This window comes from Muntiacus reevesi, chromosome 2 (genome assembly GCF_963930625.1).
Source record: "Muntiacus reevesi chromosome 2, mMunRee1.1, whole genome shotgun sequence".
In the NCBI taxonomy this organism is placed as follows: domain Eukaryota; kingdom Metazoa; phylum Chordata; class Mammalia; order Artiodactyla; family Cervidae; genus Muntiacus; species Muntiacus reevesi.
In genome coordinates, this window is record NC_089250.1 from 110,221,984 (window position 1) to 110,244,347 (window position 22,364).

Genomic DNA, 22,364 nt, shown 5'->3' on the forward strand with positions numbered 1-22,364 from the left:
GTTATTACTTATATGTGAAGTCTTAAAAAAAATAAAATGAATGTATATGACAAAACAGAAACAGACTCACAGATACAGAGAATAAACTAGTGGTTACCCCTGAGGAAAGAGAAGTTTGGAAGGGTGAGATAAAGGTACGGGATTAAGAGACACAAATTACTATGGATAAAATAAATAAGTAACAAGGGTATGTTATAGAGCACAGGGAAATATAAACATTATTTTGTAATAGCTTTAAATGGAGTATAGTCTATAAAACTATGAATCAAAATGTAGTACACCTGAAACTAATATAATATTAAACATCAACTACACTTCAATTAAAAAAAAAAATTTAAAAAAAGCAACTATTGGGTTAGCCAAAATATTTGTTTGGGGTTTGGGGTTTTTGCAACATTTTACGGAAAGCCCCAAACTAATTTTTGGCTAACCCAATGCTATTGGCAAAAGGACTATTCCTCATAGGACTTTCTCAAGAGTCTCAGGCTCCATGCTTAGCCCAATTTTCTTCTTCTTCCCTTGCAATTCAGATTTCAGCTCTCTCTTCTGCTAACTACTCACAAACTTATATTTCCACCCCCTGCAGGCATGAGAAACTTAACCCACACAAAATCTACACTGTGTATTCTCTGCCAAAGCCTGCTGCCCCTCGGAATTTTTTCCAGGTACCCAGACGTGGTGACTCCTGGTTAGCCCTCCGACCCCGGGTCTATTCTCCCCTTCTTCCTTGCACATGGTCACAGGGCAGAAATAACATTTCACAGCCTCCCTTTGCAGCTGGCCAGGTGACTATGAGCAACGTCTTCCTCACTTGTTCGGAAGGACACTGCTTGCCCCAGACTTCCCTGCTCTCCCCTTGCCCTGGGTAGGAATAGCACCCATATTTAATCACACCAGTGAGCACAGCATCCTGAGGGGTGAAGGAACACCAAGATGGAAGATACTTGGGCCCCTGAATGACGTCACGGAGCAGAGCAGCCTCACAAGCATAGATGACGGAGGCCTGAGAGAACCTTCCGTCCGATTTAAGTCACTGTATTTGGGGAAGGGGCTTTCTTTCTTTCTTCTTTATTTTTTACAACCTTTACATAGGCTAAGACCTCAGGATCACATGTGCCTTTCCGCTCTCCTTTCCAACCCCTGCCCTTCGCCGAGTCCAGTCCACCCTACCTCCTTGCCATCCCCTGGGAAGGTCCTGGCTTTGTGTGTCCTGTCCTGCAGCCGCCCCCCGACTTTCATCTCTCACCTTCTTCTGTCTGAACCACCTGATGTCTTAGTCCCTTCTTCTCCAATCTCGTTGTTCTATCCCATAACGGTACTCCTCTGCTCAAAGACCTCTGATGTCTCCCATTGCTTACTGAAGGACAGGACACCATCTGTTCCCACCACGCTCCCACCCACTTCCCTTACCACCACCACATCCCTGCCAAACACCCTATGGGCAGTCCTGCCTCCATGCCTTTGATCTCATTCATCTGTTCTCCTGATTCCCAAGATCCCCCATTTGCCACCCATTAAATGCCTAATCATTGTCCAAACCCAAATCAAGTGCTGTCTCCTCCCTGAAGATTTCTGCATCCTCCTGTAGAAATTAACCCCATGCCTCCAGTGAGATAGCCCCTGTCACAGCTCACCTTAAGGCAGTAATATTTTCTGTGAATCACTAGACTGGACAGTAAGTTATCTGAGGGCAGACCTGGTGTATCCTAGTCATCTTCCCACAGCCTCCATGCCTAAGAGAAGGCCGTGTATGCAGCAGGGACTCCTGATGTGCTTGCCAGTGAATACTCGCTTTCTATGTCTGGTGGACCACACCTTGGACTGGGCAGTGGTTTTGCTACAGGTGACCAAGGTTGTCTTCCCTCTGCCCTTGGAGATGTCCCCAGGGAACCCCAAGGGAGGCCAGAGGGGCTGCCCTTCCCACATTTCCCTGGAGACTGGGGAAGAAAGCAGAACCTGTCAGTTGAAGTACACAGGTTTTAAGGCATGGGCTTTGGAGTGAGACAGCTCTGGCCTTGAATTTTCGCTCACCACTTATTGGCTGTGTGACTTCCAGCATGTTACCTAACCTTTCTGAATCTCAGTTTTCTAACAGGGGGTTAATATAGCACTATCTCCTAGGGATCGTGTAGGGATTAAAAAAAGATGATATAAAGTAATATAAAGCTCTTGGCACGAGGAAAATGCTCACTAAATGATAATAACCATAATAATCCATTTCTTTCCTGTGGTCTGAGCGTCTGCTTGGTCAGGGCACCAGGGAAGCCTCCACCCTATGCTGGCCCACTGGAATCCTTGCGGCTGGATGGGGTTTCTCTATGGACCAAAGGTAGAGAGTGCACATTGTCACCACTGTCTTGGTCACAGCTGGGCAGTTTGCTGGCTGCTCTCAGAAGGTAGTGGAGAGGGAGCACGGCTGGTTTCTAGTGAGGCTGGAGGAAGGGTCCAGCTGCCTGTGGCTCACCCCAAAGGGAAAGGGTTAAACCAGAGCTGGCTGGTGTTAGTTGCTAAGGGTCCAGTGGCAGGGGTACTGAGCTGGGAAGGCCACTGAAGCTTCTGGGCAGCCAAGCACCACCCCCCATCTGCCATATCAGGTGGGCTGCCAGGTGCTGTAAAGGATCTGGACTCCAGGTGACCAGTCCCAGGTTCTAGGACAGGTGAGGGCAACTGGAAGATAGCCTACCTACTCTGGGGTCAGAGAGGAGGCTGCATTCTCCCTAATTACCCCCTGCACTAAGCCTGGGAGAAGCAGACCCCATCCAAATCCTCCTCACTGACTGGAAGGAAGATCCTCGCTTCCCACGGACTCGGGGTCTGAGTGGTTGGATGTGCAGGTTGCAGCGGGACTAGAGTATGTGTGTCCAGTGATGTGCTAATAAATGCTTAATAATCAGCTCTCTTGGGGGAAAAAAAGCCTTCACTTACAGTGTTTGCAAATTGCTATGGTGTAAATATTCCCACCATGGCAAATTTCAAGCTATCAACATAATACCACAGAACGGGGAGTTGGAAGAGAGGTGCACAGCTGGCTCTTGTGAGCCAGTATGAGCCAATTCCGGCATGCTGCTGGGTGGGGCCTGATACCTGAATTAGGGTTAGGCAAGTTTATGCGGCTTCAGTGTACAGAGAAGTAAAGGCCACCCCACAGTGGGGAACAGCGTGCAACGAATGGCCCTGGACTCTAACAGCCTATAACACGATCTCAGCTCTGCCACTTCCTGGCTGTGTGATCTTGGGCAAGTCATTTTAACCTCTCTGTGCCTCAGTTTCCTCACCATAAAGTGGGGCCAATGATAATGCCCACTTCATAGAATTATTGTGAAGGTTGCAAAGGTTAACACTGGCCTGTGGTAGGTTGACATAAGTTGTTAGAGTTAATCGCTACAGAGTAGTTGGAAAGTAGCTTTGGTGAGAAAAATTTAGAAAGGAAAGCCCAGAGTCCCTCAGGGTGTTTCCCAAGGGCATGTTTGGTTTTTTTTTGTTTGTTTGTTTTAATTTAAATCTTGGATTTCCTTTAAGATCAAGGATTGAAAATCTGCAGGTCCATGAGCACCCTGAAATTATTTTTCCAATGTTGAGTATGTGTATTTATTTCTATAAAGAGGGGCCATTGCTTTTATCGAACTTTCAAAAAAGGTTGTGGTTTCTGTGTTCTTCCCTCAACCCACAAAGGGCTTAAGAACTAGTGATGTGGAGGGTATAGAATTCCCATACCACAGGAATCGCCCCTGTAGAATGTTAGGGAGAGATGTTTATGAAGCATGTGAAAGAAAAATGGCAGAGAAATAGAGAGACATGCAAAGTCAGCCCAGAACCCTGAAATGTTTCCCTTTTTGAGGCCTAAGGCTGAGGAAGCTTCCAGCAACAGGGCAGCCAATCTGCTCACATGCACAGATCTCTGTTCCTGCTTTTTCCTTACCCTTTCCAGCCCTAGGAGTCTCCTCTTGCCTTCCCTACTCCGCCACCTCTCCTCACTCCCCAGGACCCCATTCCAAGGACCACTGCTGTATGGGTGTATGGAGGCATGATTAGAACCCACTCGGGTGTCACTATGATTCAGCAATAATGTTTGTTTGGTTGTGTCTTGTTTCTTTTACATTTCTGTAGTTACACTATAATTATTTAAGGTAAAGTTAGTGCAAAGTTACATGAGCGTTGGGCTGTCTCTGCTTTGAGTTGGAGACTGTATTTTTGCAAATAACGTGGAAGGAGGTGGGGGGTAAGTTTACAATGCTACTCCTTTTCACCCCATGAGATTTTTGTTTTCCTTGTTGTTGCTTTTTTTTTTTTTTTTTAACAAATATGATCCCTTCTTAGCTTAGTATTTTGTGCGGGGTGCAGGACCAAAATGAACGAGTCTCTAACTGAAGATCTTTATAGGAATAAAAATTACTTTTTGATAAATCCCACTCTAAATCATTGCAGTATACAACTCTAAACACCTAGAGGGAACAAGAATTACAACTTCTGAGGGCTTATAAGTACCACCCCTGCCCACTTTATCAATAAGGATCTGTGGTTTAAAGAAGCAAGTCATCAAATAGCGACCCCCTGGAAGGCCACCACCAAGAAAACTCTCTCCTGATTCCAGTTCTAGGTTAACCTATCTGTGGATTGCAGGGGAGTCTGCTAATGTCCTGTACCAGTTCCCACCCTTTTTGCTCCCTTGAGTATCAGAACCCTGACTTTATTTGCAGCAGCAGTACACCCAGCTAACATCATGCCCCAGCTTCCTTTGCAGCTAAGCATGCCACGTGACTAGGTTCTTCCTAATGGGGTATAAGCAAGCTGAGGAGTTGTCTGTGGATTCCAGAAAGACCCATTAAAAAGGAGTGGACCCTTTTTACCTCTTCTCACTCCTCCTTCCGACTGACTGTAATGAGGTGATAATGGCTGAGCTCCAGCAGGCATCCTGAACTCAGAGACCACGTGAGGATCAAGTCTTCCTGATTGAGCTGGTATTGAGGAAGGCAGAGGACCCTGGGTCCTTCATGACTGAGGGCCATTCTTAGCTTGGACATCCACCTCCAGACTGAGAGAAGAGAATATTTATCTCCTTCAAGCCACTCTTTCAGGGTCTTCATTATTGTCAGCAAATGCAGTTTCTAACTGATGTGTGGAAACTTCCCAGGCCTCATTTTGTGCCGTGGGCAAAGACATCAAAGTCTCCCCTAGCCCACTGCTGCTGCTCCTCCTCTCTTCAGAAGGGTCATCCTGCCCAAGCCAGCCCAGTTCTTTTGCATCTTTCCTCCATTCTGTCTTTTTGTTTTCCTCTGTCTTCCTCTCCCTCTCTCTCTTCTTTACCTCCCTTTCCTTCCTTCCCTCTAACATTTATTGAACATCTACTAGGTTCCAAGAACCAAGCCAGCTGGCGCTACTAGAAACAGGAAGAGGAGACAGTCCCTCCTCTCCAGTGCCTCAGAGTTCAGGCTGGGAGCAAAATGTAAAGAGAGTATGATGGGATGGACAGGTGTTACAGGAGCAAAGAGAAGGGCACTGAATCCAGTGGAAGGAACTGGGGGACTTCCCAGAGGAGGTGACACTGCCTGAGGTTTGAAATAGGAGTTTTGAGTTACTGGCAATTAGGAAAAGAAGGCCGAGGACCAAGATTCCAGGCCCAGGAACTAGCACAGTGCAGTACAGTGGTTAAGGACCCCATTGCTGGAGCAGACATGTGACTTCTCTCTAATGCTCAGTTTCCTCACCTGTAAAAGGACAGAGATAGTAATAGGGCTAGATGAGTGCCTGGAAGTAGACATGCAGTGCATGCTGCTTATTAAACTATTACTGTTGGTAAACGTGCGTAGACAAATATCAGTTTGGGAGACTAGTTTCACAGAGGCCATAAGTGATTTGTCCATGGTCATACAACCATGAAGAGGCACCAGTCAAACCCAAGGGTCCTCATCCCTAGTCTGGTGGCCTTTATTTATCCGTCTTCTGCCATTGCATTAAGTGCTGAGTGAAAGATCAGTGTGTGGTCAGGGGGAAACCTGGAGGGCTTCCTGGAAGAGATGGGTCTTGAGAAAGTTTGGAAGGATGGGGAGGGAGGAAGACATTCCAGGGAAGTAGTGTATGATGAGCACCATCATCAAAGGGGCTGGGAGGGGTAGCTGGCTGGCAGAGGGTCTGGACTGTGAAGACTGGTGAGACAGAAGGTAGAACAGGCAGAGAGAGGCCAGGTCAGAAGATGAACCGTGGCCAGATGGCCAGATAGTAGAGTGAGAATTTGACCCAGTGAACCACAAGGAGCCACAGTTAGTTCTTGAGCAACGGGGCTGATCATAATGAAACTATACTTTGGAAAGAGAAGAAGGAAAGAAATCTGTCTTCTTCTAAAAGCTAGTACGGGCCAGACAGAAGATTGGGGATTTTCACGTTAATTATTTCACTGAAGCCTCACAACCACCCTATAAAGTTGGCATCAGTTGGTAACTCAGATGGTAAAGAATCTGCCTGTAATGCAGGAAACCCAGATTCGATCCCTGGGTTGGGAAGATCCCCTGGAGAAGGAAATGGCAAACCACTCCAGTATTCTTGCCTGGAAAATTCCATGAACAGAGAGGAGCCTGCCGGGCTACAGTCCATGGCATTGGCATTGCAGAGTCAGACATGATGGAGCAACTAACACTTTCATCCCCACTTTACAGAGGAGACAACTGAGGCTCAAATAAATTGAGTCATAGAGTTTGAACCAGGGGTGGGTGGAGCTAAAAGTTCAATTTTAGACCAGCCTGATCCCAAATGTGTGCTCTTCACACTGTGCCATGTGGCTTTAAGCTGTTCTCACTCTCAGGACGCCCTTTGCGCTGTGAGTATCCCACAGTCCTGCTGCTTCACCAGGGACTCAAGAGTCTTTCTACAGCCCAGACAACCCCTGGGTACGCCCTGGGTTCACACTGGGGAGACAGAGATCAGTAGCCCCAGGACTTTGGGGGATTCCCCAGCACAGGGTAGGTGAAGTGCTCGGGCTCTGGGTCCGATAGAAATGGGTTTGAACCCCAGCTTTGCTGTGCACTCACTGAATTGAAGCCTCAGCTAAGAGAGGGGATGAGCCCTAGCTTGGAAACCTGGCAGGAAGTGACAAACACCTAAGGATGTGAAATGATAGGATGTCTGTATTCACTTCCAATTAATGGTGTGGGAGAGGCAAATAGGAGAAGTAGAGAAGAAACAAGATTGGTCATGAGCTGGTACCTGTTGAGCCTGGGAGATGGGTTTTGGGGGCTCTAGTATACCATTCCTTCTACTTTTGTGGATGTTCCAAAACCTCCATAATAAAAAGTAAAATAAAGGACTGCCCTGTTAGTCCAGCAGTTAAGACTCCACGTGCCCACTGCAGGGAGCGCAGGTTTGATTCCTGGTCAGGGAACTAAGATCCCACATGCCGGGTGGCCAAAAAGTTCAGGGGAAAAAAAAGTAACATAACAACAACAACAACAACAACAAAATGCTAAGAACTTAAAAAGAAAAATAAAACAATTCTGTCTACCACACTCCCTCCCAGGTGAATCAGAGTCTCTGCCTTCCAGGCATTGTTATACTTTATTATTATCTTTTTGTTGTTGTTGCACTGTTATACTTTAAAATCGCCTCAGGTGACAGCAGCCAAGGTGAGAACCTCTGCCTTGACTCCATCATTCACTAGCTAGTATCCTTTCCCTGCTGAGCCTCAGATTCCTCATCTGTAAAATGGGGGTAAAGCTTCTATCAACCTCATGGAATTGCTGTGAAGTTTAAATGGGATAATACAGGATAGTGTGGCTGGACATAAGCATGAGCAGGTCAGTCTGCATTTTATAGTCACTCTGAGCATCACCAGGCCTTTAGGCATGGGAGGTGAGGAGCCCTAAGCCAATACGGCAGAAGAGACTGGCCATCAGGTAGCTTCACAGGGACAGGCCTTGTCTTCTGGACAATTTTTATACCTTTTCCAAAGCACAATGGCTTTTTTTTTTTTTTAATCTGCCTTTCCTCACTGCTTAAAGACCACCCAGCACAAAGACATCAGGGTCACTCAATGTCACTGCCAGAGGTACAGATGGGTGGAGGGGTTGAATGGAGAGAAAGGCTTGGGCTTTCTCTGCTGGCCTTGCCCTTGGCTTCCAGGATTTAGCCTTAGTTTCTCCATCTGTGTCAGGAATGAATAGAGATGGGAAGCCCTTGGCGAGGGGTTGCTGCTGCTGCTGCTAAGTCACTTCAGTCGTGTGCGACTCTGTGCGACCCCATAGACGGCAGCCCACCAGGCTCCGCCGTCCCTGGGATTCTCCAGGCAAGAACACTGGAGTGGGTTGTCATTTCCTTCTCCAATGCATGAAAGTGAAAAGTGAAAGTGAAGTCGCTCAGTCGTGTCCGACTCTTAGCGACCCCATGGACTGCAGCCTACCAGGCTCCTCCGTCCTTGGGATTTTCCAGGCAAGAGTACTGGAGTGGGGTGCCATTGCCTTCTCGGCGAGGGGTTAGGTCATAGGAAATAATCAGAGAATGGAAGTGAATGGATGCATGAATGGGTGAGATTCACTTCACTATGACAAAGTGACCTGTCAGAGCCTTGATGATGGTGGTGGGAGCTCCCCGGCTTGGAGAGGGGCCCTGGACACCTGGGCCAACTCCTCTGGGGTAGAGAAAGAACAGGGGGAACACAACAGCAGAAGCTAGAGCAGGTGGAGAAGCACAGAGGACGTGGTTCGGAGCGGGAGAGGAGCGAGGAACTACCAGGAGAGAGCTACCGGACACCGCTCGGAAAACCGTGCTAACGTGGAGGCGCGAGGTCTCTGTCTGACCACCCAGCCTGCGTCCCGCGCGCTGCCCAGGGTTCCGGGTCTCCCGCCCGCTCCGCCGGGCTCCGCAGCGCCGCCTGGCGGACACACTGCGCTCCGCTCTGGCTTTGGCGGTAGCCGCCGGGCGCGCGGGGCATCCTGCCGCAGTTCAGCAGACAGGGGGAGAGAGCCAGGGGCCCGCAGTGAGGAAAGGGCGTCTTTTTCCCGAGGGGGTCGCGCCTGGACTGGACCTGCAGCACGTACCGGCAGCCTCTCCTTACCAACCCCGCGCCTGGGGTGACAGCTCCGTCGCACACGTCGGGGGACCATCCCCGATCCCGGCCCCAACTCCGGAATTTTGCTGCCTCTGAGTAACTTCTCCGGGAAGGATGTCTCATTAAAATTTTAAGGCGTTTTGGGTTTGATTTTTGTTACTATACTAAAATACCAAAAGAGGGCGTAAAGGCACGAGAGGGCCTAGTTTGTCTCCCTGACGGTCCCAGGCCTGAAATTCCAGGGTTGGGGGAATTTCTAGGCCCTTTCCGCCCAAGTGGGTCCCTGCTGGCGAGGTGTGGTGTCCCTGTCGGAAGATGAGAGGCCAAGGAAAGCGAAGCGTGTGGGCCGGAATGACCAGGGGCTTGGGGCTGGTGCTGGTGAGGGGTGAACAAGGGCCTGGCTTTCACGTCGCAAGCGTGGGCACTTGAGTCCTGGGACTCGGGCCGCACCACCTCCTCGAAGGTCCTCCTATCCTGAGTGTGTGTGTGTGTGTGTGTGTCCGAGAGCCTGGAGGTGACAAGCAACCCCATCGGCCGGGGTTCTCGATAAGCCGAGCCCAGCCAGGCCCAGTCCAGCTTCTCTTAGCCGGATCAGAGTGGGAGCTGGGCTGCAGCGTCCCGGGCGCGAGGCGGGCGGACGGCTCGGAGGCGCGGGAGGCTGCCCCCTCCGGGTAGGCGGTACGGAGCCCGAGTCTTCCTCTATGAAGGCGGAGGCCTGAGAGGCGTCCCGGAGGTTGCCGGGCCCGCTTTGCGTGCAACCCGGGAAAAGGCCCCGCAGGCGTGAGGCTGATGCTGGGAGGAGGGTGGAAAAATCTCAGAGTCACCACCCCCCGAACAAATGGCGGCGGGGGCCGTGCGGTTGACTGACCGAGGCCCGAGGCCGAAGGCGGCCTTTGAGCGGCGGTGAGCTTCCCGAGGCAGCAGGGGGAGCCTGCCGCCGAGGGAGGCCGGTGGCTCGGAGAACCCAGAACGGCCTGACCCTGGGGAGAGGAGAGTTCGGGGTCCGCGCCCAGCGCCGCAACTCCGAGGTCGCGGATCCCAGAAAAGGTGCGCTCTGGACCAAACTCCTGCGGACCCGCTGGGGAGAGCGCCCCAACAACCAGAGAGCAGGACTCGCGCCCGGGTCTGGGGTATGAGTGTGTGATCGCGGTCGGGATGGGGGCTGGGCCTTGGACCCCCCCCCACTCCCACCCCGCCCCAAAACATACACACACGCGCGCACGCACACACACACGAAGATTAGACCTCTTTTCTGCCTGGTTCCAGGGGCTCTTCAGGCAGCTCAGTCCCGCCGCGCAAGCTGGGGAGAAGGTAGCGGTGCGCGCTGCGGGAATCGCTCCGGGACGGAGGGTCACGGCGCGACTTTGCGAGCGGAGCTCGCGACCCAGAACTGCGCTCCGCGTCCACCAGGTCGCCCCAGCGAGGCTGACGACGGGCGCCAGGACCCTTGCGGGGTCGAACTGGAAGGGGCTTCCGGGTCCCGGGCCCCGGCGCTTTCTCCTGCGGCGCAGACTGGGATAGAGCGTAGACTGCAGAGAAATCGGGATTCGGAAAAGCAGCTTCGGCGCCGGCCTGACGCGGGTCCCGACTCGGGAGAGAGGAAGGAACCCTGGGGGGAGAGGGTTGGCTGGAGGGGTCGGCTGGTGGCCGCCTCTAGCCCTTGGCAGCCAGATGAAGAAAAGGAAAGCGAACTCATTTTCCTCGGAGGGACAAGAGGGCTCCAGCGCGCTCGCCTCCCCAGGCCTAAGAAACAGGTTCCCAAGCACCCTCCGACCGCCAATCGATCCCGGCTGCCCGCCCGTAACCGATGATGGTGGGAAAGCAGAGAGGAAATGGGGGCAGCGGCACCTCCCCCGGGCCGAAGCTGGGCGGGCGAGTCCGGACCTGCGCCGCTCTCTGCACAAAACGAAACCCAAACTCCTCAAAATCTTAAGAGGGAAAAAATTTTAAATCCCCCCATTTCCCCTTTCACTTTTAACAAACCAGCTACTGGGAGAAAAAAACGAAATGAGCGATAGCTAAGGACATTATCTTTCCAAATTGTGAAATCCCGTTTAAAAATATTTCCTCCAAGGCCAGCCCTTCTGAAGCCTCTGCCTCTTCCTGAAAATCACAACAAAACAATCGGAATTTCGACCACGGTCCTGGGAAGAAGGAATAGCCGTGAGGCCTAGGGAACCCACTGTGGCCGAAATTGCCATGCTCTTCTTTCTCTTTAACCAAAAAAAAAAAAAAAAAAAAAAAAAAAGATAAGAAGAAGTATTAAAACCTTTTAATACATCAAATATACGGAATTTTAATCTTTAAAGCGATACATTGTCTATTATTTTAGTACATGACGTAAACCTTGTCCCCTTTTCAGCGGGTGGACTTAAAAATTAAAAATAGTTAAGTGTTCCTTTTAAAGAACAAAATAAGGCAAATGAGGTTTTGGAATAGAATTGTTTTTCCTTTTTTTTTTTTTCGTTTTCTTCCAGAATACATACAAAAAAATACCCATTCTCTTTTGATGGTATACACCTTAAAAATAATTGCAATTTGAAATCAGAGCTGACAAATTGTGACTTTTGTTTTTTTTTTTTTCATTTTTGTAACAAACATGCATGTAAATTTGTGTTTCAATCAGACATTAAATAAGAACGTACAATACAATCATAGCAATTTTAAAGTAACATTAAAGAGAAGACCTCTAGTTCTGTGGCGGTTTTGTATTTATTTATAATCTACAAGGGATGGGAGGGTTTGTTTTCCACATTTTTAACCCTCAAGTTTTAATTTTTCCCCCTTCTTCCTTTTTACCTACAGAGCTCAAACTAAGTAATGCACTTTTGAACCACGGGTCCGCTTGGAGCTAACATAAATAAATACCAGTGTCCACCGATGCAGTCCTCAGATGAACACTTTCTCAATTATTTTTTCCTTCTTTTTCTATAAAAAGTCAAATGATATTTTTTTTCAACTTTTATAAAGTTTGGGTGGGGAGATGAGAAGTGGGGGAAAGGGGACTTTCCCACCGGGTCTCGGTCGCTGTTTCGGGTAGATAGATACAGTATATATATATTTTCCTTTCCTGGCCCGGGTCCTCCCCACGCGCGGGTGACAGTCGCCTCGGCCCTGTTCGCGCCCCTCCCTCGGCCCCTCCTCACCCCCCGGTTCTCTCCTTTCCCTCGGCAGCCCTGGAGGCCGCCCTCACTGGTACCCCAGCGCCGAGGCCGTGGTCAGTCTCTGTCCGTAGAGGGCATAGGGGGAGTAGTACGGTCCGGTGGCGGCGGGCACGGGCACCGGCGCGCCCGGCGTGGGGAGCGGGCTCTTGGAGTAGGGGTGGTAGCGGCTGCTGAGTCCCAGCGCGTGGTGGGGGCTGCGCAGCGCCAGCGTCCCGGGGCTGCCCGGAGCGCCCGACGTGGGGATGTGCATGTGGCAAGCCATGGCGGCCGCGGCGGCGCTGGCCAGAGACGAGGAGCTGGGGTAGCCCGACAGCAGTTTGTCTGTCCCGGGGAAGGCCGTGTGGGTCCGCAAGTGGCTCAGCAGCTCTTCAGATGTAGCGAAGCGCTTGTCGCAAGGCCCGTTGGCCGACACCCAGTTGCAGATGTGGGGGAGCGGGTCGTTAGGGAGCATGAAGCCGTAGGGGTAGAGGGGGTGGCCGGCCAAAGAGGGCGGTGTGGCGCCGGCGGCCGCGGCCGCGGTGAGCGAGGAGTGCACGCCGTGCAGCGGGTGCGTGGGGTACACCAGCGGGTATCCGGACTTGAGGGCCGCGGCCGCCGCGGCTGGGTCGTGAGCGCACGACGCGCTGGCTGCCGCCGCCCCAGCCAGGTGACTGGCACAGTGATAGCTGAGGCAGTAGGGGTCCCGGCACAAGCTGGCTGTCATCACGGACGGCGGTGACGCTCCGGCCAAGGGGCTCGAGCCCGCGGGCTTGCTGCAGCCCAGAGAGCCCGCCGCGGCCGCCGCCAGCTGAGCCCCCACTAGGCTGCCCGGCTTGGTGGGGTCGAGCGCCACGCCGTGTGGCAGGAACTGGGGCGGGTAGCCGGCGTAGGCCCCAGCCAGGCTCCCTGGGTAGGTCATGCCCGCGGGAGGCAGAGGGAACACTGTCTGGCCCGGCTTGTAGGGCGACACGGGCGCCACCAGCCCAGAGCCCAACACCGAGGAGGAGGTGGGTGCGCTGGGGCCGGAGCCAGAGCCGGAGGCCGATGAGCCGCCGCAGTCCGAGCCTAGAGCCTTGCCCCCGGGGCCCCCATCTGGGTGTTGGTTCACGTCCACATTGATCCCGCCGCCACAGCTAATCCGGCCGTGCGCCAGCCCCGTGGGTCCCCCTTCAGCCGAGGCGCCCCCGGAGCCCTTGCTGCCGCCACCGCCGCCGCCCGCCTCGGGGTCCTTCTTGTCGTCCTTGCCGTCCGGGCCGCCCCCGGCCGAAGGCAGCATGCCTCCTGGCGAACAGGCCGAGGCGCTGGAACTTGGGCTGCCTGTCCTGGGCGTGAATGGCTGGCAGGTGGCGCTCGGTACCCGGAATCCGGACTTCTCCGCCGAAACCCCCCCGCCGCCGCCCCCGCCGCCCCCTCCTCCGCCGCCACCGCCGCCTCCCGGCTCTTTCTTATCCGAGCCGGGTTTGGAGTACGGCTTGAAACTCGACTTGTCTTCCACGCCGATGTCGCTCAGCTTGAGGGGGCCCGACTTGGCGTCCTTGTCGCCCCCGGCGCCGCCGCCGGCACCGCCCGTGCCGCCCCCGTTGGAGGCGACTGAGGAGAGTTTGGAGGAGGGCGAGGGGTCGGGCTTCCCGATCTGTGAGCATGTTTGGGCCAACAGCGCCAGAGGGCTCTTCTTGGCATCGAGCTGCAGGGTCAGACGTGGGGGGGGGGGGGCACAAAGAAAGAAGGGGAAACCCTTTAAAATCCTGCCTTCTAGGTTCCGAGAGCACCTCCGCCATGACCCATAAAGCTCCTTCCAGCCCCAAGGCGCAAATCTAGGCGACACCCCTTCTACACACACATTCTCTTTCTTGAGAAAGGCCACAACGCTCCCCACCCCACCCCCAGCCCCGCCACCAGGATCTTTCCTGTCCTCTCTAAGCGATAACTGGATTTAAAAAAAACAAACTCGAAAAATGTTTTGGTTTCTGACTCTTTGACCCAGAACTGTACTCCTCACCCCCCATCCCTAATACTTCAGAGTAAGGGCTTGGGTCGTTGGCGCCTTAGAGGCTGTGTACAAATACCAGCTTCTGGGGAACCGGAGGACCGGGACTTTGGAACCGTATTTTGGACTCCCGTCTGTCTTCTGGGGAGTCAGGGGGCCTGGGTCGAGGTATGGGCTTTAACACCAAAGGGAGAGACAAGTTTTGATTACCTTGACTCCTAGCATTCACACCCCATTCTACCTCCTCCCTTCTTTCCGCCCTAGTTTAAGGCGCGGGAGCACGATCCTCTCCCCTCATCCCGGAGCTGAATCACTCCGAACCGCCCCCCCCCCCCACCTTCTCCCCCTGCAGATCCCAAGAGAAAGAAATCCCGTGGAGGGCCGCCAAGGTGGTGGTCCCAGCGCGATCCGGGGATAGGGTCCTTACCTCTATGGGGCTGACGGGAGTGGAAGGCAGGGGCTGCAGGTACTCAGGGTGCAAAATGTGGCCAGTCCGTGCCGTCAGCATCTTCAGCACCTTGATGGGCAGGCGGTTAGCCTGGCGGAGAGGGTCAGAGGGGGGCACGGCGTGCACAAAAGGCTTGGTGCTGCCGGCCGGGGACGAGCCTGGGCCGGGGCCGGAGCTATTTCCAGAGAGCGCGCTGGTCCAGGCAGGGTCCGCACTGCCGCTGCCGCCGCCGCCGCCGCTGCCGCTGTGCTTACTGCTTCTTAAGGCAGAAAGCGAGGGCGCTGTGCTCATGACCCACCCGCGCGCATGGGAGCAGCGGGGGGAGGGCTCCAGGAGGCGCGGGGCGGGCTCCGGGCTGCGCTCTCGCCCGGGGAGCAGGAGCAGCAGGAGGAGGTGGAGCTGGCGCGGCGGTCACCGGCGCCCAGCGCGCCTTCTTGGCGCCTGGAGCCACAAGCGAATAATCCTGGGTGGCCCGCTGCGGAGCCGTGGCCGAGCGGGAGGAGCCGGCCCGACTGCGGGAGTGCAGGGTGGCTAGCCGTGTCGGCCTCGGGCTGTGCCCCTGCGCTGCGCACTCGCGGCCCGGCGCTGGCGCTGCTCTCCGCGATGTGAGCCTCTGCCTGTCCAGCCGGGGCTCTGGCGAGGAAACTCACTTCAAAAGCAGCTGCACCGAGGGGGAGATTAAAGCCTTTGCCGCCTTCCAATCAAATGGGAGCCCGAGGTGATTGGAGGGTCAAGGGGATGTGACGCGTCCCGCGCCGCCGCCGCCGCCAGGACTCTCAGCGCTGGTTTTAATGGGCAGCTCCGTCTTCGCCGCTCCCCCAGCTTGTCCCCTCCCTTGATTTCGCTCGGAGGACGAGCTGGACATTTATTCTACGTTTGCTATCTGCCGCCTCCCTCTCTTTTCTTCCTCGTCGTCCTTCCTTTCCCCCAGCTGGAGAATAAACTGAAACCTTCTTTTGCAGGAGAGTGCTTGCAAGGAACAGTTTGAGGGTGTTCAGAAGGAGCACTAGCAGGAGTCTGGACTACAGCCGGACTGTCAACTCCAGGGCCGCAAAGGAGGTCCGCACCCCCAAGTATTTCTCCCCTGCCTCAGTAATTGAAATCTCCTGCGGTGCAGCCGCCTGGGTAAGGAAAGGTGGGGAGCGAGTGTTGGAGGAAGTCCGCCCGCCCGCTTTGATTTCCCGGGATTCGGCGGCGGAGAAACCAGAAGCTAGGTGGGCAGCGGAGGCGGTGGAGGCACGTCTCTGCTCTCTGCTAGGTTCTCCGCCCTTCCCGGCCACGTGACGCCCGGAGATGCGCAGATTGGGGCAGGAGGGGGGTCACATGTTTCCTCTGTTTCACACTCAGCCCCCCCCCCCCAATTCTTACTCTCCCCTGCCACCCTCTCTTCTCCTTCCCGCGTCCCCCCTCCCCAGTTCTCTGGGCATCTCCACCCCTCCATCAATTGTCAATGTTCCCCGACCGCAATCAATCAGTTATTTGTCAGCTCTTGTCAATCCGCCGGTGATTTATGTCAGCTTTTGTTGCTGATTACAAGGCGGGTGCGACTTGAAGGGAAAAAGGGAGAGGGAGAGAGAGACGCAGAGGAAGGAAGAGACTGAGGGGGAACTGAAGGAGGGGGAAAGAGGAGCAGCCTCCTGGGATGAGAGGCGGGGGCTCTAAGAAAAAGAATGAAAGAAGAGAAAGAGGCGTTCAGTGTCAGGAAAATGAATAGTGAGAGTAAAGTGCGCAGGTGCGCCCAGGGCGCTGAGAAGGGTGCACCGGCCTGGGGTGTGCGCCTCGCTCCTCTAGGTACTGGAGAGAGAGAGAGAACACCCTTCCACCTCTGGGGATCCCGTTCCTTTGGGGCAGCGCGCAGAGTTCCGAGCGCTCTCGGTATCCGAGACAGGCAGTGGCGACGTCCAACACGGGAGATTTTTTACCCGCCCCCCCTCTCCCCCGCCAAGCCTAGTCCCTTCGGGGCTCGCAGAGTGCAGCCGTCAGTGCCAGCTGGCCCCCTCTCCCCCCTCCCCAGTGCCCTGACTCCAAACTCGGAGGCTTCTAAGAGCCACGTTACCCACGTAGCCTTGAGTTCTGGAGGTCAGTGGTGGGGTGCCCCCGCCTCAGTTCTTTGACACCCGTCCCCCGTCGTGGCTAGGGCTGAGAGGCTGCGAAGAAGAGGCCTGACGTGTGTGTTCGGGGCAGATACATCCCAGGCTCACTCAGGTCCCCTCTCCAGCCCTCCCTCACCCCCTGCCATCCCCGCGGTCTTGGTAGCCGGGGTTGCTCCGGGCTGCTCGCTCGAATTGATTGAAACACCGAGCCAGGACTGACCAGCTCGGGGAGAGCGGAGGGAAGAAGCAAGAGAGAGGGGGCGGGGGGTGTGTGTGTTGGGGGGGGGGGGGTGCGGCTGCCTGTGGAAACAACCGGCTCTCCCAGGGAAGCGGAGCGGGACCGCCGCGTTCCCCTCGATTTGCACCGTCACTCGGGCCGTTGGGAAGGCAGAGGGGCGGCGCTCCGCGTGCCTCCGTGTACCTGGATCTGAGTGCAGAAGTGTGTGTGAATGCCTGTGCCGCGGTGTGCGTTGTCAGGGCTTTGGTAGCGTCCGGAGCGAATTCGAGGGGGTGGGATGACCTCCAAAAACTCGCAGAAACTGGAAGGGAGCGAGAGGAGGGTACATCCCCTTCCTCGGAAGGACTTGGAAGACTTTGACTCTCCCCTCCCCCCCTTTTCCGCCCCGGCTCTTCTTTTGTTGTCAAGTCCTTTTGATAAATGGTGGGGCTGGGAGCGCTGGGGAGCCGGGAGCCAGTCTGTACCCGCGCTGGGGGGCGGAGGGCGGGAGCCGGGCCTTGAGACCCGATTTCCACCCTCGCTTGCCCGGCCGGTGCCCCGTCGGCGCCGAAGTCGGGTCTGGGACCTGCCCTCGGGGTGCTCGCGTTCTCCACTCTCACCACCCCATTCCTCCCTCCCTCATTTTTTGTCTCTCTCTCCCACTCCGCACAGGTACCGAGAACTTTCTAGGGGTGAGTTTTAGAATTTCTCGTAGGCATTCTTCTTACGCGTTTTAATTTTATCCCTTGATTCTTTAGGTTGGTAAACTTCATGAGATGGTAACTTGACTAAAGATAATCTGGAGAAGCGGGGAGTGAGGCGGTGTGTATATGAAGAGTTTGTCGGTGTATGTGTGCGTGTGTTTAGGTGTAAGAACACACCTCCGTTCAAGGGGCTTTGGAGCGTCTGCCGGTGCGACAGCGGAGGAAGGTGAGTCCATGAGACTGTGGCGAGGCCACACGCGAAGTTGTGAAGGCTGTCAGAAATAACCTTTGGGGAGCGAGTCCCAGGTGCCGGTTTCTGACAACCGGACGGTTCTGTCTCTGCAGAGCAGACCCTTTGAGGCTGCCTGTATCCTGCTGCTCTGTTAGTGTCTGAGTCACTGGGTTAGTGGTTGTCGAAGTGTCGCCCAGATCAACTGTAGATCTCCCAGCCCCGCGAGCTCAGCCATGGGCCCCGCGTCTTCGCAGCCTCCCGGCGAGGCCCGGACGCAGGATGCTGGGGGCGGCGTGCAGAGATGGAGGCGAGGTGACCGCGGGGGACCCTCCCTTCCCCCCTCTCCCAGCCCTCCAGCCAGCCGTCTCCAGACTCTGTCCTTTCCCTCTCCTGGAATTCCAGCAGCTTTCTTTTTACCCCCAGCAGCTGGGGGAACCAGAGAGTGGCTCCTGTGTCCCTTGGAATGGCGGGCCACGGTGTGGTCGCACATGCTGTCAGGCCTGCGCGGTGCAGCGTGCGCGCGCGGATCTTGGTCTTCGCGCATTCGCTCTTCGAAAAATCGAACTCCGAAGGTCCGAGCGCACGGGGGCGCCTGGGGGTCTGCACTCCCTGGGTTTTCGGGAGGCTGCAGCATCCGAACCTGCGCACCTCGAAGGGGAGGTCAAATCCCCGAAGGCCGTGAGGCCTTGGGGGTTGGGGGGGGGGTTATTAATGACTCCGCGCTTGGCCTAATGCCTCCAACCCCCAGCGGCGATTGGCGTGGATGTCCTGTGGATTTTATTTGCACACAATGGAAATGATTTGTTTTCTCTAAAAAAGGAGTGGGCTTGGCAGATATTTGAGGAGGGGGTGGGAGGAGAAGGAAAGAGAGAGAGCTGAGGAAAAAAGTTTGAAAATGCCTTGAACTATTCACTGTCGAGATGGCTAATCAGTATTGAGGCCGGAGGGCAGGCGGGCCGCCTTTCACCGCCGCTTCCCTTTCATCTCGGGCTCGGCGGAGGCGCTCAATTAAAAGCCTATCAGTTTGTAAGTAAATCAACGCCTATCAGAGTTGTCACATCAAACAAAACGATTATTATTGCAGCCCGCCTCCCCTATTAATCTCCCTCGAAGATAATCCGGCTGACAGGTCAGGCCCGGCGAGCTGGAAAGCCTGGCCCAGAGCGTCCAAACAGTCCTGGACTGGCGCGCGCCCCTTGGGGCACCCCCTGTTCCTCGTCCCGCCCCGCTTCGTGGTCCCCCGGGAGTGGGGAGAGAAAGGGCGCGCGGAGGCCACTGGACCCAAGCCCGCCCCTCCAGCCTGGGAGCCGAGCCGAGATTCGCTGGGCTGGTGGGGGACGGTCCCCGGCGGCAACTAGCCTCCTCTGGGGCCGGGGAGGTACCAGGTTTGCCGTTGCCAGCGCCTGGCCTGGTCCCTGGGCCTCACCAAGGCCTGCGCTCTTCTCGGCTCACCTCCTCTGATTCTTCCCCCACCCCCTTGTCGTTTTTGTTTCCTCTTTTGACTCTTTCTTGGCTCTCAGCCTTTTCTTCCTTTCCGCCCTCTTCATTTATACTTCTTCTACTAGCCAGGGAATGTTTCCTGTTCTCTCTCCCTCCTCTCACTATACAGTATATACCACTTCAGCGCAATCACACTCTCTGAAGCAGGGCATTCTCAGGGCCCGGGTTCCTTCTCTGAGGCAGGGCTGCCTCAGGAGTGTGTGCAATTCCCTGAAATTCAGGACCAAGTCCTAGTTTCTCCTCAAGCAGGAATTGTCAGAAGTTCTGCGCCTGTTTAAGGGTTGGGTGTATTTGGAGGGGTGAGAGGAAAAAAAAAAAAAAAAGACCAGGTGGTGAGATGGGTGGAGGGTCGCAGGCTCCCTATTCTGGAATTAGCATTTGGTGTTGGAATTTAACAGCTGCAGTGTTTCTGACCTAGCTGGTGGCGTTGCCTGGGCTTTGCAAATATGCGGGGGAGACCTATGGGGCATCTGAGCCTCTGTACTGGGTATGTGAGGGGGTGCCTAACATTTCATAAGTAAATACGCCCAGATAACTGCTTCTGTAGCCTCAGCTGGCCTTCCAAGGGCCGGGCGCGGCTTGGATTCCACACGGGTGTGAAATCGTGGCCTTCTTCCGTTTGGCCTGTGACTTCGAGTTTTGAGGTGCCTCGGAACCAAGCGAGACCCGCCCTGTTCTTCGGTTTTACTCCAAACCGATAGGCCTAAATGCGCACTGCTCGAGCCTGGTGAAGCCAGAATTAAGGTGTACTTGAAGTGTCCGAGGGGGAGGGGCTGCCCGCAGGACCTGAGGCCCTGGTACCTGGAGTGCTGGCTTCAGCGCTTCGGAATCTTCACGCGTTACCTGGGAGAACCCCCAGGGTGCGGCATTGTTGCCTGTTCCGGCGGAGACTCCCAGTAGTCGCCCCAAGGTCCGAGGCAGCGGGTATCCCAATAGGGTCCACCTCAGCTTGCTGAGCGCCCGTAGCTGCAGAACCTGTGGCCCCTTCCACGCGTTCCCGAAAGCCCCCCATTTGCTCACACTTTCCACAGCCAACCTAGTAGTAATATTTATTTCCTTGTTGTAATCTGTGCAGTGGCTCAATTATCTGCGCGCCTGCTTTTCTTAAATGTATTTATATCACTTCTGCCACGCCGCAGATATTTAAAGAGGTACACATACCGCGGCACACCTCGACGATGCGGAACTCGCTCTGTCTGTAGGATATATTCACTGGGTAGTTATTTGGGTAAGCGCTATCTCGAGCCCAGATTACACCCAAGCAGAGGCTGTAAAATGACACTTGCTCCAGAATTTCCCCAACTTAACTATATGTGCACACACCGAGAATTTAATACTATTTTATATCCCTCTACAGATCTAAATATTCAGATGTTATGTTACATGCCCTTGAAGCCGGAAGCGATCCTGCAGTTCACACTGGACTTGGAGCTGTTTGTATAATTTTCATCACCCTGCACTTACACATGAATCTTAATCTAATAAATTCAACCTTGTCATTTTTAGAATCGACGTAATTTCTCTGGCTGCGGGTGTGCCGCCTGTATCAGAATAAATCTAGCTCTCAGGCATCCAGCAGGAAACGGCTCCCGGTTCCCGGGTGTGGAGACGCCCTATCGCCCCAGCGCAGGACGCGAGGTGGCTCCTAGTGCTCGAAGGCTGCAGGTCTGGCCTCCGAGGGAGGCTTGACTATCAGCGTCCGCGGCCTTAGCAGTCTCTCCCGATCCGCAGTGCCCCGCAGCCCCCACCCTCTGCCGGTGCTTGGGAAACCCGCCGGGGCCGAGTCCGCCCGGGGCGAAAATTGAAAGCAAATTCCACGGCAGACGGAGCTCGAACTTTCTTCAAAGCAAGTTTGCAGCAGAGATTCGGCGATCGCTTTGAGACGACAGCGCGCTTTAGGGGTGTGTCCGAGCGCAAAGTGGGGAGGTGGGCAAAGAGGGTACCTGGTGGCCGAGCTTGGTCCGCGGTAAAACGCGAAGGAAGGCGCCTCCCTTTCCTTATTTCTCGCCAACTTCTTGGGCCCTGCCCCTTAAAAAAATAGTTTCCAAGGTGCCGCGGACTCCCAGGATGCGTTTATGGTAATCGCACCATGGAGGAGGCGACTTTGTAAAAGTTGCGGAAAGCTTTGTCCACAAGCGTCCGCCCAGCAGGGCTCAAGAAAGCTTGGGACCAACTCGACTTCTCCCGGGCAGAATGAGCCCCCCTGGAGAGTCCCCTGCCCGGCGCTTTCCCCTCACCTCGAAACCGCACGTAAATAACCTCCTGCTGCCTGCACCGCAAACTTCCCCGCGCGCTGCCGCGGTTGGCGGGCGAGGCCCGGACGCAGAGCCAGCCCGCAAGGCCGCTCGTCTGCCTGCTCATCCCAGCCTTGAGATAGGCTTGCGCGGAGATGAGAGGATGAGTGTGGTTCTGTCTCCCACTGGGCTGCCCACTTGGCTGCCCAGACCATCACCGTGGACCTCCCACAGCAGCGCTTCCCTTGGGGAGCGGTGGTCTCGGGGGGCTGACGAGGGCGCAAACTGCGCGCGCGGGGGGAGAGGGGGCCGCCGGTCTCTCCGCGGGGCCTGTCGCCCGGCCGGCCGCGGCGGGTGAGTGATGAGGGCAGAGAAGGGCGCCCATAAATCGCGGGTGTCAGGGCGAAAAACTCTCTTTATTGTCTGCGTGATGGATGGGCCCGGGGACGAGACACCAAATACTTCGTATCGCCTTTAAATGGGAACACATTTTCCGCGGCCATAATTCATGTTTTTTAAATAGAAAGTTTGAAATGTTGCCTATATTTCACCGGCCCTGACATATTTATGAATCGCTCCCTGCATGCAAATATCATTATTTAAAGCGCCGGGGAGAGCTCAGGGGAGGGGAGGAGGCGCGGCCCCCGGGGCGTGGGGGTGGTCAACCGGGGAGAAGCGAATGGATTGCGGGGGGGGACACACCATCGCCCTAAAGTGCGGACAATGAGGCGCAGAGGAAAGCCGCATCCGGAAGCCCAGCGCCCTGGGGGCT

At 54.9% G+C, this 22,364-nt stretch overlaps 1 protein-coding gene and 1 long non-coding RNA gene across 3 annotated transcripts; one reads left to right on the forward strand and one right to left on the reverse strand.

Annotated features, from left to right (window-relative positions):
• Nucleotides 1-11,304: 11,304 nt before the first annotated feature.
• Nucleotides 11,305-15,674, reverse strand: ZNF503 (zinc finger protein 503). The gene is made up of 2 exons (XM_065922684.1): nt 14,592-15,674; nt 11,305-13,861 (listed from the first exon to the last, which is right to left on the reverse strand). Exons 1-2 carry the CDS (start codon nt 14,901-14,903, stop codon nt 12,224-12,226), a joined length of 1,950 nt encoding a protein of 649 aa, XP_065778756.1. The 5' UTR covers nt 14,904-15,674; the 3' UTR covers nt 11,305-12,223.
• A 1,337-nt stretch (nt 15,675-17,011) lies between these two features.
• Nucleotides 17,012-20,851, forward strand: LOC136159890 (uncharacterized). Of its 2 annotated transcripts, none has more exons than XR_010661519.1 (3): nt 17,012-17,170; nt 17,681-17,852; nt 20,716-20,851. It is a non-coding gene; the product is annotated as an uncharacterized lncRNA (long non-coding RNA). The 2 variants fall into 2 exon arrangements; XR_010661518.1 differs by lacking the exon at nt 17,012-17,170 and adding an exon at nt 17,307-17,594.
• The last annotated feature ends 1,513 nt before the right edge of the window (nt 20,852-22,364 follow it).